General features: G+C 40.1%; 1 protein-coding gene across 5 annotated transcripts in view; it reads left to right on the top strand.

Moving 5' to 3' along the window:
• Window positions 1-15206, top strand: part of daam2 (dishevelled associated activator of morphogenesis 2) — a 113979-nt gene that overhangs the window by 93841 nt on the left and 4932 nt on the right. For 3 of the 5 annotated variants that reach the window (XM_076877849.1, XM_076877848.1, XM_012922510.3), the window contains exons 16-24: window positions 111-140; window positions 2891-2997; window positions 4819-4903; window positions 5436-5542; window positions 6287-6375; window positions 8770-8938; window positions 9875-9982; window positions 10205-10265; window positions 10570-10701. In XM_076877849.1, coding sequence (XP_076733964.1) covers window positions 111-140; window positions 2891-2997; window positions 4819-4903; window positions 5436-5542; window positions 6287-6375; window positions 8770-8938; window positions 9875-9982; window positions 10205-10265; window positions 10570-10701 — 888 coding nt within the window. The remainder of the gene's footprint in view (window positions 1-110; window positions 141-2890; window positions 2998-4818; window positions 4904-5435; window positions 5543-6286; window positions 6376-8769; window positions 8939-9874; window positions 9983-10204; window positions 10266-10569; window positions 10702-15206) is intronic. The other 2 variants (XM_076877851.1, XM_076877850.1) reach the window with 1 other exon arrangement.

Genomic DNA, 15206 nt, shown 5'->3' with positions numbered 1-15206 from the left:
TATATTTCTTTGCTCTAGCCACCACCTTTTTTCTGCTTGATGTGCTAATCTTTGCATGTGTTTTCAATTTTTTTTTTGTGTCTTTCTGCACTCTTCGACTGCCTGGGCAGGACCTGCTCACTAACCAATCCTTCAAACAGGTGAGTTTAAATCCTCTAGCTTCTCAACCATCTTTATTTCTCTGTTATTTTCTCTTCTGCAACAAAGAAGCAGCCAGCCAGCTAGAATAGTGTAATGAATGGGTTTGAATGTATGAACTTTGATCGGCATACTTTAGCATCAAGATTTTGAATATTAATGATAAGTCATACAGTGTAAAAGTTATGACATAAAATTATCCTGTGCAGTTTCCTAATGCCAAAGCATTCTCATAGCTTAACGACAGAACACATGCACTGCAGCCCTGAACGTTTCTCAACATTATTATACCTAAATATGTTAGAACAAAAACATCAGTCAAATCAAATATCTCTCTAGCATTGTGTGGAGTTGATATGCAAAAACCACAGACTGTATATCAAAGATGGATGTGGCCATAGTGATATCACCTTTTGGCTTTGGGGACATTGTAAAGCTGTAAGATTAGCATTACCATTACCACCATGCTGGCTTTTTGGAGCCAGAAGTTACTATATTTAGATGACAGTGGACTAATATGTTAGCAGCAAATGCGAGCTAGCTTGTTTGCAATAGACAGACCCACATATCTGCTAATTTTGCTAACAGACTAAGGAAACATTAAAACCAACCAGAACTGCTGTATGGTCCATACAATTGCACATCCAACAATCATATTAATTCCTAGATATTTATATTAGTAATTATCCAGAAGGCACCAATTTCACAAACATAGTGTAGCAAGACAGCTACAAGCATCCATTACCTATGTGGGCATATACCTCTCTAACAAAGCCGCCAATATCCAGGTGGAGAAGTTATTAAAAAAAGAAAAGAAATTAGGCACTGTAAAATTTTTATGAACCATTTTTTTTACCAAGCTGTACACATGTTTATGTTTGCTGTAAACTTAAATGGTTTAACATGCAAGTTTTTGCGGTTTGACACACTGTGGGAGCTAGCGATCACTAGTGGCCACTAGAGGCCACTAGCGGAACTGCAATTTTTTGTGTTGGCTTTGTTTTCAGCTTAATTCTAGGCTCTAGTACTACAAAGGCAGTAAAGAGAGGCAGAGGGCGTGGTGTTGGTCCAAATCAGATAAATGACTTTTAACCAGGAAACACAAGTTTGTGTGCCATTCGAGATCTTATCTTAATTACTTTTTTCCCATTCTCTGTTTGGTCAGTTTAGGCACCAAAGTGGTCACCTAGTATAAAAACCTATTGATTTTGTGTTTTGTTTTTGCTGAAACAGGCTTACGGTTTCTTTAAGATAATTGTTTTGGTTTTATGGCCCATGGTTTTGCAGTTTCCGTTCAATCTCACTGCCCTTGTTAGCACCATTTCCAGCCAAAGCTTTCTTCACCAAAAGAGTCTCGGTGAGTGGAGTAAAACCAAATTTAGCAACAACATTAACCAGTGAGCACGGTGGAGAATTTGGGGGGGGAAAAAAATCCTCAGAAAAATTAACTAAAAGTGGTCTTTTTTTTATTTTTTTTATTTTTTTATTTTGAAGCCAGTTGGTCTCAGGTTTCTCCTGGCATCTCTCTAGAAGTGCAGAAAACTTCCAGCAAACTATCTTATGTCATACACGCTTCATAAATCAGATTATTTTCCACTGCTTTAAACTAAGGTTAATAATTCTCCAGTGTTAAAGATATGATTTTCATCACTGGATAATATAATGGTGCCAATACAAATGAGTAGAGGGTCCACATTAATCCCAATCATCACTGCCTTATTACTCCTTATCTTGCCTTTTTGTTATTGTGTTGATTACCATAATTACAATAATCATCTTTAATTTCTTTAATTATTCATTATAATCTCAGCTGGAAAAAGCCTGAATATGCAATTGTAAACGCCACATTTCCATCACTGTTACTTCATAGCTGTTAGAAAAGATAAAGTCTCCAGTTACACTTGGTTAAGTTGGCACAATAGCTTTCACCGCTTGTGCAGAGAGGGCTTTGGCAGTTTTCAGTGAATGGGAGTTGTCCCCCTAACCCGGTGCCAACCTCAGTTGGCTGCCAGGCACCTTGGGTCAGCACGGGCATGGAAAAACGACACTTTCTTTACAAGCCACATCTGTTTTACAAATGTCATACTCAACGACCTCAGGAAGAACATTTTCTGGCAGGGAGGAAAGCAGATCGGACCATAAATAGAATGCGTTTAACATGCAGTCCTCTCAGACATGTGTTCTTTCCCCTGGTGCATTTTAATACTACATTTGTGCAGAGCTTACAGAAATATCTGACTGGCTTACATCAAGCTATCAGCCATGTTTCCTGTTGCTCTGCAAAGTTTATAGGTTTGCCTGCATTGGATTTGCAATGGTGACTCACCAAAAAAATGTCCTCGCCCAAGACCTGCTGTAGAGTTTATTTCTTTTTTTGTTCCACAGCTTCTGTCACATGTTTTCATGCCCCTTCCCATCCTGAGTCAAGGAGTTTATAATGTTTAATGAGATGTGCGTTATGGCCTCAGAAAACTGCAAAAACAGGTCGGGGGAATGACTAAAGTGTTTGGCCAGAGTGCAGCCTTTTAGTCTGAGTTTGATAAATGATTAAACAACTGCAACAAACTGTCTTTGGTAGTTTAAAGCAGAGTTTCGTGAATCTGTTCTAAATTATCACATTGTTAAACGCTCAGAAGGGGTCGTCTCTCAACCAGCTAAAGATGTCATGCAGATGCGAGGAAAAGACGTTACAGTGTGCACGCTTTGCATTTTATGCGAGCAAAACGTAATCTGTTTTTCTGTCTTTCTGCAGAAAGAGACTGGCTCGATGGATGACATATACGTCAGCACGCGGAAGGTCAAAGAGCTGTCAGTCATTGATGGCAGACGTGCACAGAATTGTGTCATCCTGCTTTCAAAGTAAGGGGCTTCGGCTTGAATGATTAATCATAGTGTATCGCATCATCAGTAAGCAGCTGATTAGCATCTGCTGTGAGATCTCGATGCGCTGCAACTTGCAAGGCTGCCTTTTGAGTTACTCTTATACAGATTACACTAACGTATGACATACATGTCAGTCTTCTGTAAATGCTGTAACAAATTGTAACTGTTATGCTAAAAAAGTCCGGCTTTATTTTTTTTATTTTTCTCTTGAATTAGACTTATAGATCCGGTTATTTCAAAGCTAAAGGTTTGTTTGTCCTCTCACATATACATGTATCGCTGACACCGGACTCTTCTCAGCATGCAAATCTCATATGAAGAATGTTGGCTTCATATTTGATTATTTTCTTCAATGAGACTGCTTTTATTTCTTTCTTTATTTTAACGAGCTTGAGAAGGTCTTTCATGCTTTTATTACATCCAGTCTCCACTACAGTCTGGAGAGATTATTGGTTTTATTTTGAAGTGTGCAGGCTTATTTCCTGATAGTTGAGAAGTAAATGTAGGAATATTTTTGCCTATGGTGACAGTGTTATATTGGATACCTCCTCATTAAATTAAGCAATAATTTTATAAAAAAATATTTAAAATATTATAAACAAGTGAAACATATAGCCTCAGGTTATTTCTCAGACCTGGAACACTCTTAAGCCTGGTTCGCTTAGGTCATTAAACCAGTAGCTTTTTAGTCCTGATTTCTAGATTCATGCCTAGTGTAACTCTAACCGGACCTTTTCACTCAGGCCTTTTTAATCTTTTCTTTTTACTCATATTCAGATCTTCTCTGGAAACCTATCTTTTCCAGCTAATTCCTTCAGCTTAGGTCCAACATGACTGTTTCCAAGACTTTCCCAGCTTTTTTTTCCCTGGACTACTTGCAGCATGTTTGTTGTTTTTATTTTATTTTATTTTATGTTTTTGCTTTGTTGTATTTGCAGTGGTTCGAGCTCACTCAGCCACAGTAATTATCTGCTAATTAGTTTTATAGTGCTGAAGAAATGGCCTCAGTGCAGACCACTGATAAATAAGTAACATTAGGTCAGGGGTTAGAGCACTAACTCTGTGTGGGAGCTGCTTGGAATGATGGCCTCATGCATCTAGAGCCAGAAATGTGTTTTTAATGGACACCTAGGCCATCTGTGAGTGTAACTCAATCCATACATCTTTATCTGAAAGCATTATATAGCTAAAGCAACATCTTGGAAAGTAATGTTCTGATTTCTACTGTGAAAATCCAGTCTATTATTACACATTCAGCTACAAGCAGACTCTACATTGAGTCGCTTACATTATATTAACTCGCATTTATTCAACCCTAGTCCCCCACCCAAGGGCTTTTGAATCCCTCTGCATCTGTACCCGAATCAATTGTCATCATTTAAGATCCACTTGGCAATATGGCTCCTATTTGTCTGTCTCCTAATAGCGCTGGTCCGAAGCCCTTTTGAGAATTTAAGCTCTACCCCCCTCTACAGATCAATACATATGCTTTCTGAGCTCTTTGTGTGTCTGACAAAACATCAGCGTGGTCCCTGAACTCCTTTTCGAGTCAATAGCAAATGACCCTGGGCTACAGACTAGACCCAAATGGGGTCAGCAGTTGGTCAATAAGGGGTTTGCTGCACAGACTAACAATGCTGTTATTGATTGCAACCCGGCTCAGTGATCAGATGCACTGAAAACAGCTGGCAGTGTTCCCGGGGTTTGTCACTGGTCCAGGCTGGTATTATGAGCAATGAGCTAGTCCACTAGTAGTTCTTTTACTGTAATAAAGTTGTTGTTTTTTTTACCCTTTAGATTAAAAATGAGCAATGAAGAAATCAAGAGGGCAATCCTGGAGATGGATGAGAGAGAAGAGCTTGCTAAAGATATGCTGGAGCAGGTATGGTCCAGTGAAAATAAGCTTTTCAGGTTTTTTGCGACTGGTTGGGTCAAAACAATGTCCCTATACTTGCTTTATTATGGGAAGAAAATGTAATTATTGATGATAATCAAGCTTCAAAGTCTGAGGCAATGTAAAAAAAAAAAAAAAAAAGTGAATAAAAGCAGAATGCAATAGTTAGTAAATCTTAATAATATATTTAGTTGGGATTGGTGCATTATTGTAAAGTAAAATAACAAGGTGAAACATTTCGCAAAGAGTAGAAGTAAAAAAATGAGACGTTGTTCACTGCATGGAGTTTAACAATAATGTGTCTAAATGTAAAATAAAGAAGAATTTGCAGATTATCTGCAGTTGCTAATTTCATGATTAGATTAAGAGCAGCCTGTGAAATCTTTGTACACAAGGCACAAAGCTACAATCTGTTGTTAAATATTGTTGCTCCACGGCATTAAAACAGACCCGATTCTGTCGTTTAAAATGCTGCCAACAGTCTTCTGCGTGAACTTTTGGATTCTTGTTGTCTTTCTAGCTTTTGAAGTTTGTCCCAGAGAAAAGTGATATCGACCTGTTGGAGGAGCACAAACATGAGCTGGAGAGAATGGCCCGAGCTGATCGCTTCCTCTTTGAGATGAGCAGGTAAACATAGTGTGATACTCAGCTTCAGGTAACAACATCCATGCTAGGTTAGGCGCATAATTCATATGTTTCACTGCAGTTTTAATTTACTAATTTTAAAGGAACTTAATTTCTAAGAAGCTGCAACAGATTTAATGCAAAAAGAAAAGATCATCCAGTCAGGGAATGGGTGCTAAATTGATAGCTTTCAATGCACGGAGACAAGGGTGGAATCCCAAACAAGCCTCAAGCTTGGGTGTGATTCTTTTTTTTTAGCTGAAGAAACTAGTCTTGTTTTGACAACTGTAGTAACACCAATGCCTAAATCAATGCCTTTTTCCTGGATGCTGTTCTAGTTCTCAGAACTCGTTTTTTCCTGACAGACAAATCTATTTGTTTCCTTTTAATGAAATATCACCTTTCTGCTTTGTTTCCTCTGCTACTACCCTTTTGACCACATATCCGCTGGTCTGAGGAACACATCTGGGAATTAGTTAGTTCCTTTTTTTTGCAATTTAATATCCTGAGTCCCTCTTTGAAATCCCCCCCACCCCCTCCTTTGGTGAACTTTTGAGCAAGTTTAACAAATCCATTTGTCAACTCTCCATTTTGATAGGCGCTTATTGGATGATAATGCAGTGAAAACTGAGAGAGGGAGTTTTGCACAGTTGAGTCTCTTCTAGCTTTGAACTTGGACTCCCCTGGAGACAGATGTAACTCACCTCCCCCCATTTCCCCCCTCTGTCACTCTTTTCTCCTCAACAGAATTGACCATTACCAGCAGAGACTGCAGGCTCTGTTCTTTAAGAAGAAGTTTGCAGAGCGTCTTGCTGAAACAAAGCCCAAGGTTGAAGGTAAGAACAAACATAACCTTACAGGCCACTGTAAGGTTATGTAAACATGAACTTTGTTTCTTGGATCCCCATTTTTGTATAAAACACATCAGTGACAGTTTCACTCGTGCAAACGGGAATTCACCTCCATTTGTGTTGCCCTGCTCAAACTTGTGCCAATGCCCGGTCATTGCATTGGCTTTCTATGTGCATGAAAATTTTGCTTCATGTTTTCATCAAGGCTTTTCTTGCTACTTCTCTCTGCACCATAGCTGCACATGTGCGCTGATGTGAGGAAACCAAATCCAGCAGGGATTTAAATTTTGTGGCAGCTAAAGGAAAAGAGAAATATGGTTAAAAAAATGTTTAATTATATGAACAGTGAAAAGCAAACAGTGAAAAATTAACTAGATTATTTGGCTTTTAAAACAGAACTGTAATGCCAGTGCCCCTCAGTGCTGCTGCTGAGTAATGAGAGGAAAAACAAAAACACACACAGTTGCCATAAAATGGAGTTGTGTATTTGTGACCTATTTTTACAGATTATGTTGAGCAAGAATGGAGCTTGCAGCTGATTGCTTCAGATGGGGTGGAGACAGTCATAAAATATTGCATAATGGCAGCTTTTCCTTAGAAAGCCAGAAATATTAGTTGACCTTAGATTCGATTCATGCATCAGAACTGTCGTCAAACAGTCTTTTGACGCAGTTTGACAGAAAAATGGAAAAGAAGATTACATTTTCGAGCACTTATTTTCTTTTTAGGGCACACAGTTACACACCCAGAAACAAAACAACGTTTCCCACACTAGAAATGTCATCAGCCGCGAACACCAAGACCAAAGCTTTTTCACAATCCTACCTTTGAGTTAAATTTGTGTGTGCGTGTGCATGATGCGAGAGGACGGTCAACTATGTATGGGTTTTTTTCCCCCATCAAGCCAGCTTTCAGGTTACCAGGGAGGCTGTTTTGGAAAGCTGGCCTATGTTAAGAGGGGAGAGCGTCTCTTGTAAATGCTGCAGCTAACTTCAAAGAGTGAGGGAAAAGGCTTCCAGTGAGGTTCATAGCCATGTGTGCATGCACGTGCATGCACAGGGTGTGTTGTGACTGAGTCTCTTTGAGCCAGATCTACTTTAAAGACACTGCTCTGCTAATCCGGAATGTTTTTTCTGGCCTTTGATGAGCATCACATCACTTATGAGAGCAACGTTTTATTTGCTGACTGGTAGTTCAGCTTGTGTGTGCTGTGAGACATTTGTCAGATTGTCTGGGAACAAGTAAAATGTTACAGCTAATCACCAGTGATTGAAGTAGGAGCCAAAAAGCACAAAAAATCCTCATCCTCCTAGTGGTGAAAATCAATTGTCAACTGTCTTTAATGTCTTGCACAGCTTGCAGAGATTGTGTTTTATGTAGCATTAACACACATAATGAATACGGGCAAAATGCTTTTATTAACCACACATACAGCGCGTGTGTAACACTGTTACTGTTACTTAAGTGACATTTTGCATGTCATGTCCACTTTGGTCACATTCTAAAAATGTCACCGGTGTAGTAAAACATGCTTTTTAGTCATAAACAGCAGCTTCACTTCCGGTCCAGATCTCTCTGGATACAGACTTTATTTGTTTGCTTTTTTTGGATCCCCTCTTCTAAAATGAATTCGGCGCCTCTGCTTCTGATCCCTCGATGGACTGGAAATAAAGTACAGGCATCCTGTGAGTTGGTGGATCCACTCAGACCTCCAGAATCCCAAAATATTTGCAAACCACAGTTTGTGGATGACCGTAATAAAGTGTTCATCCCCTTTTATTATTCATGTTGCTTTGTCATATACTCTGCATGAGTCTATATTTCCCTGGACCACCCAGCAGGTTCAATAGAAGCCTTTCAGAACCCTGACAGCAGAGCCAGAAGACTGATTCCCATGCTGCATCACAGCACAAAGAACTGCAACAATAACAAGATGAAACTTGTTAATGATTTTCACATTCACACTGAGGTTTCCTCTGTGGAGACAGGGAACCACCTGCACTTTGCCAGACCTTGCAGCTCTCTGGAGGAAAGTGGCTGACACTACAGAGTTATGTTTGGAATATTCCCTCCCTCTGCTGTTTTATGGATGGATGGAAGGACTCGATGGGTTTCCCCACCGAGCTGCCCAGTTTTTTTGGGAAATATTGATCACTCATCATGAAGGATGTTAGAAATGAAGGAAAGGATGGTGATTTTTAGGTTGTATGCGTGTCTGTGGGTTTGAGTAGAGTAACAGAATGGAAGGAGATGGTGAAAGCCCAGAGTGTTATGTAATATGAAAAGCTGAGAGTGCACACATATCAGTCACCAGCTAAATGATGTCTCCAGCTGCAACCCTCTCTCTCTCTCTCTTTCTCCCTCTTCATTTTCCTACAGCCATCCTGAACGCGTCCAAGGAGGTGGTCCGGAGCAAACGTTTGACTCAGGTCCTGGAGGTGGTGCTGGCCTTCGGCAACTTCATGAACAAAGGCCAGAGAGGCAACGCCTTCGGGTTTAAGATCTCCAGCCTCAACAAGATCGCTGACACCAAGTCCAGCATAGACAGGTGGGCTGTCTTCAGTTAATCCACTTTGTTACAAGTGTTGACTTGTGCTGCGGGCCTGCTTGTTTATTGGAGTGACTACATTTGGATAAGTGCTTTAGTTTATTTGGATAGGTTAGTTGACAGTTTTAGCAATCTCGGTTAGCAAGTTGCATTTATAGGACTTATGGGTGCATAAAACGGATAGAAATGCTGAATAAAATCCAAGAATATTTCACTTTCTAAAAGCTGACAACAGACTTCTTGGATGGTCTGTCAGTACAGTTACCCGCACAGCAAGCATTAAAAGTTGTAGGTGCATTAAAAATTATCTAAAGAACACCAGCAGCACAAACATGATCCCGAGATCTAGTTCAATGATCTAACAGGCTGAGCTGAATCCTAGCAGGCAGCTAGCAACCACAGCTGGCTGTGTTTCCATCTACCTGTCAGTCAAAGAGCCCACGGCCCTAATAATTCAAACCTTAAGCCCTAATACAACTGAAACAAGTACATTTGTTTCCTTTTATTAGTTTACTTTACACCTTTGCCTTAGGATTAAGTATCTCAGCTCTGTCTCATGTTCATGTTGCAATTGCTTATCTTTAAATGGTAAAAAAAACCTCTCAGATACTGATGTTGATTGTGCAAAGTTATACTAAATCCTAACTCAAGAGAGCTACTGCTTGCATCAGTTGCATGCACAGAACTGTGCCATGCTCAGCGGGTGCACTCACTGAGCACATCTATCAGTAAATATCATGTACTGCAACTCTTGTGCCAGTGCAATTTCTGTATATGTTGATGTATCTTATAGTTAGTATGGAAATAATAGCAAAGACCTGTGTTTTAAATAAAGTGAGCAAAAATAAAGGAGGCTATTCCTTATCCTTCCATAAATTACTTTGGTTAATTCTGTTTTGCTTGATTCTATTTTTCTTTTTATTTATTATTCGATAGGAACATAACCATGTTGCACTACTTGATCATGATCTTTGAGAAGAACTACCCGGACACGCTTCACATCCAGCAGGACCTCGGCAGCGTACAAGAAGCTGCCAAAGTCAAGTAAGTGTGCAATATTTCACTTGAGGGAAAAGAGCATTTCTCCCTCTGACTGCATGTGGTTACAGTAGGACCGTGTCAGCTGTTACTTGAGTAAAATTGTTTATGATTTTTAATATGTTGAGGAAATTCTTGATAAAAAGCAACAGACAATGTGAGTTGTGACACACATAAATAAACAGCTAACAAATGTTGTCTTCATATTTGTCTTTCCTTCTTCTGCAGTTTGTCAGAGTTGGAAAAAGAAGTGCATAGTATCAGAAGTGGACTGAAGGCACTGGAGGCGGTAAGTTGTTGTGCGTTTGTGTCACGCTCCCTCCCATCGGTTCTTCTCCTGTCTGTAATTATGTTTTCGAGTAGTGCGGAGATGGGCAGCAGGGCGAGGTGTTTAAATGCTAGTAATGTTCCACGCTCTGCGACACAGAAAGCGACATGTCATGTTTTCTGCCACACGCGAACACGAGCGCTACAGCACAAATACGCTCCTCCGAGTTCCAAGAAAGCTCAAGTGAAACTAATTGTAATGAAGCATGCTTCAGCCTCAGAGACCGACCAATCACACGCCTCTCGTCTCGTTTTACCCGCATCAGGAGCTGCACTACCAGCAGAGCAGGACGAGGGAACGAGGGGATAAGTTTGTGGCCGTGATTGGTGACTTCATCACGGTGGCTGGCTTCAGCTTCTCTGAACTGGAGGACCAGCTGAGTGAAGCCAAGGACAAGGTAACCAAATATTTAACCGCTCATATTTGGGTCGTACTGTAAGTGTAAGTTCATATGAGCGTGTGGGTGGCGAGGCAACTTGCCAAGCTTTCATGTCAGAAAGACAGAATAGCAGGAAAGATGAAAATTACAGAAACTGATGGGGGGGAAAAGAAACTTCTGAGCATCCCTCTTTGTCCAGCGGGATGACTTTAGGCAGGTCGGGGAAACCCAGCATTGAAAGATTACCCCGTACTCCCCCCACGTCTTCTCTTTGTGTCTGTCTCTGAATGTTAGTGTTTTAAATCCACACACTTTTCTTTTTTACCACTGGGACAAATGCCCTTTGAACCATGCTGTCTCATGTATTGATGTATAGCAGGAGGTATGTAAGTTGAAGATATCAGTGGGACTTTGAGAATCCCAAAGTGTTGAAAAGATTTATGTGAACGCGTTATTTAATTTCCAGGCCTTGGGAGATCTGCTGCACATTTAGCATGTCGATTCTGGCACACTGAAACCTTATGAATCTTAGTATTAGCACATTTTATCATCAAAATTGTCTTCAAAAAGCCAACAAGTGGCATCACATTGTCCATTTGCATATTTTACATACAGTCTATGCCATGAACCAATTGAAAGGAGGACGTGTGTTTCAAGTTGAGCCTCGTCTTTGCTTAATTATTTGTTGAAGGAGGAGGTCAGTAAAAAAAAAAAAAAAATGGAGGGAAAATGTTCTAGTTGGAATGTCACTGGAAGAGAAGGGGAGGATTTGGGCACCGCTGTAAAACAAAAAGACCTGTGTTCACCAGCCCAGACTGTGCCTGTGTGGTTGTTAAGTGGGGAGTCTGACACACTGATTCAGTGCTTGTCGAGGCCCTCTGACGCCCTGTTAAGTTTCCAGAGGAATAAAAAGATGGAAGCGTGGGCGTACACTTCATCCTCAACAAGGTAGAAAACGACTAAATGGAGCAGGCAGCCTGCTGAGGCTCACACAGCATCCATGGCAACAAGCATGTCTGCATGCATGTCAGCGATGGAGATACACACAGTGGAAAAATCACTAGAAAGGATTACGGTTGTTCTTGTGAGTTATAGAGAGAGACGTTTCAAGAGGAGGGAATGGAATTATTTCAAAAAATTCAGGATTGGTTTATATTAACAGTCAAAGATTTTATATAAAGATAAGCATATTTACCCCGTTTCACCCTTCTTTCTAACTCTAATATGGTCATTAATTTACAAAAGAAACATCATGTTGTGTTTAGTAAGACTTGAAACTAGCAGTGGAGACCTTTTTAACTGTTAAATGATCTTACAGAACAAGGTACATTTTCCTAAAGGCTTCTACACGATCACATTTTTACAACCAGACGAGACACCCCCTGCTGGCTGTTAGAAAGAATGCTTGTTTAAAAAACTCAGCACTGGCTTACATTTTCAGACCCATAAGTTAAGAATCAAAGCTTCATGTTTTGTCAAAAAAAAGTCAGAGAGGAAAGCCAAGTGAATGAAAAATCAAAAGATTAAAAGAATTATGAGCAATAGTGGTAAAGGTGGCCTGTTGAAAAAGTTCAAGAACTAATGTGAATTTGGCCACCAAAAAGAACATTGCAGACTGTTCCTGGTCATCAATCTGCCTTCATAACAGAGCTTTTCAAGTCACTTTCATTGTTCATACAACCAAACCAGAGTCCCTGGATGTCTGGGTCCATTTGTTTTAAATGACGTTTTTTCTTTATACTGCTGCTAAACCTTCTCCAACGCTTTCTGAACTGTAGTTTTAATACAGTGCCTGTTTTGCCATCTTACAGGTACTTATTAACTCTGTCTATTAAGTCTTTAAAGATCCACATAATGACCACCCTGTAGAGACATGATCAAATTAATCCATCACAGCATTTTTCACATTTGCCTGTTGTTGTTGTTGTTGTCATTATTATTATTATTATTATTATTATCCATCCATCAATCCTCTATCGCGTATCCTTTTCAGGGTCGCAGGGGGGCTGTAACCTATCCCACCTGTCTTAGGGCGAGAGGCAGGGGTACACCCTGGACAGGTCGCCAGTCTGTCGCAGGGCTAACACATAGACACAGACAAATTATTCGCGCTCACATTCACACCCACAGGCAATTCAGAGTTTCAAATTAACATATCCCCACTAACTGCATGTCTTTAGACTGTGGGAGGAAGCCGGAGTACCCAGAGAGAACCCAGGCACGGGGAGAACATACAAACTCCACACAGAAAGACCCCGACCTGATGATGGAATTGAACTCAGGACCTTCATGCTGTGAGGCAACAGTGTTAACCACCGTTATTGTTGTTGTCGTTGTTATTGTTAAAGTTAAAGGGTCTGCTTAAGCTTAACTTACCAGCTAGTAGACATATTTTGCTCTTTGCAGTTCTGTTAGAGCCTCTGACTATTTTAAGAAGTAAACAATTGCTAAATTATTTTGAGTCTGACTGGTTGCAGATATGGTAGACTCAAAATCAGAAGCATTGCTCAGATTGTAAGCATATATACCAAAATGAATGAAAGTTGTCTAGAACCTTTACTCATCTGGAAATACACCAGAAGATGTAACACTGATCGTCTTGCTACAAGTTTAAACTGGGAACCTTTAGGTTTCATTGAGCTGTTTTGGTGCCTACATGATCTTAGGCCAGCAGGTTGTTGTGGCTGATCAGTACTTGGATTTTGGAGTATCTGATGTTTAAGCATTGGAGGATGCTTGAGTCAGAGCCAGCACTCTTTTGAGTAGTCAGAGTTTTTCTCAGAAGTAATGTTTACTTTCTAAGTGCCTCTTTAGCTTGCTTGGCAGCATGTTCGTATTAGCCAATGCCTCCAGACAAATGACTTGGTGAGGCTGACTGTGCATGTGCATCCTCCTCTCTGTCAGTTGGGGCCTTTTAGTGTGTCATGCTGTAATAAATGCCTCCATTCAGCAACTGTACTTACCCTAGGATTTCCTTTGACTATTTTTGTAATTAATTAATTAATTTTAAGGTGCATAAATTGCCTCTAAAAGCTGAGTACTGGCAGCATTTATCACTTTTTGTGAAGCTGTATCATCTGCTTCTTTCAGCTGCTACCTTTAGGGTAGGGTATCTCTCTGATGTGCTCATTTCTAATGTTGTCCAATCTGGTCTCCAGACTCTCCTCCCTACTCTCACTAGAGATCATAATGTCATCTGCAAACATCAGAGTCTACAGAGACTTCTGCCCGACATCATCTGTCAACCTGTCCATCACTGTTGCAAACAAGAAGGAGCTTAGATCCCCAATGTAATCACATTCCCACTTTGAACCCATCTGTCACTCCTAGCATACACTTGTCCTTATACATGTCATACCCCAGTCTCACCTAACTTTCTCATAGAGCACAATGATTTCTCCCCTGGTACCCTAGCTCTAGATCCACAAAGACACAAAGCAACTGCTTCTGTTCTTCTCCATCAACATCTCATCTTCCAAAGCAAAAATTACATCTACGGTGCTTTTTCTAAGCATGAAAGCACACCGCTGCTCACTGATCATCAAAGGAGGACCGATCATCTCGTACAGGGTTTTCATGTTGGATAAAATATGATTTATCTAATGTGTAAACAGATCAGTCATATAGGTTTTCATAGAGTATTTTTGAACAATAAACAGTTTTATTATTTATTTTTTTAAAGTCGTAATTTAAAATCTATTATTAATAAAAATAAGGCACAATAAATAATCAGAGAATGCAAAGAGATAATTGGCTCTCTCACAGAGCTTGCCTGTGTTTATTTTAGTGGTTGTGTGAAATGAGCTGCACAGTGTTGTAACTTCACATTCTTCATTTTATTGTGTGTGCAGGAGTACGTGTGTGTGTGTGCATGCGCGCGCGCGTGTGTGTTTACTCATTTAGCTCAGACCCAAGGGGACGAGAGGAAACAGATTTGACCAGACACATAATTACTAGGAGAGAGAGAGTGATGACGGTGGGGTTGCCATGGAGACTAGTACCATAATGACAGGATGGTTTTATCACAACACGAGGACCATTTACAGTATGATGCTAACCTCATATAAACTAGAGTCATGTTTACTGTCACTGAACTCTCCCTGAAGATGAGACAGAGGATAATAGCACAGTGCAGAAGAGAACAACAGAGGCTGTTTTTACCTAAAGGGTTTAACATGTACCATTTATTGTTTATTGTATTGAAATAAATCAACCAAAAGAGTAAATATATGAAGATTCTTTGTTAGTGATCTGAGATGAGATATATTTTATTTACCGTAAAAGCTGGGGAATTTTGACTTTAAATGTGACTCTGTGAGAATAGGAAGGAGTGAAACAAAAATGAATATGAAAGCAGTGATGAGGATGAAACTTTAATTTAGTGATGAAACTTTTATTAGAAGCTGGATCAGATGACCCTGAACCATCCTTAAGTTATGCTGCTATAGGCTCAGACTATTGGATGCTCCTCTTGATGCACACTCTCCTCTTTTCATTCTCTTTGTCTTCAGCATGGCATATAT

This window comes from Maylandia zebra, linkage group LG19 (genome assembly GCF_041146795.1).
Source record: "Maylandia zebra isolate NMK-2024a linkage group LG19, Mzebra_GT3a, whole genome shotgun sequence".
Lineage (NCBI taxonomy): Eukaryota > Metazoa > Chordata > Actinopteri > Cichliformes > Cichlidae > Maylandia > Maylandia zebra.
The sequence above is the reverse complement of the archived record's forward strand: the minus strand, read 5'-3'. Positions and strand labels throughout refer to the sequence as shown.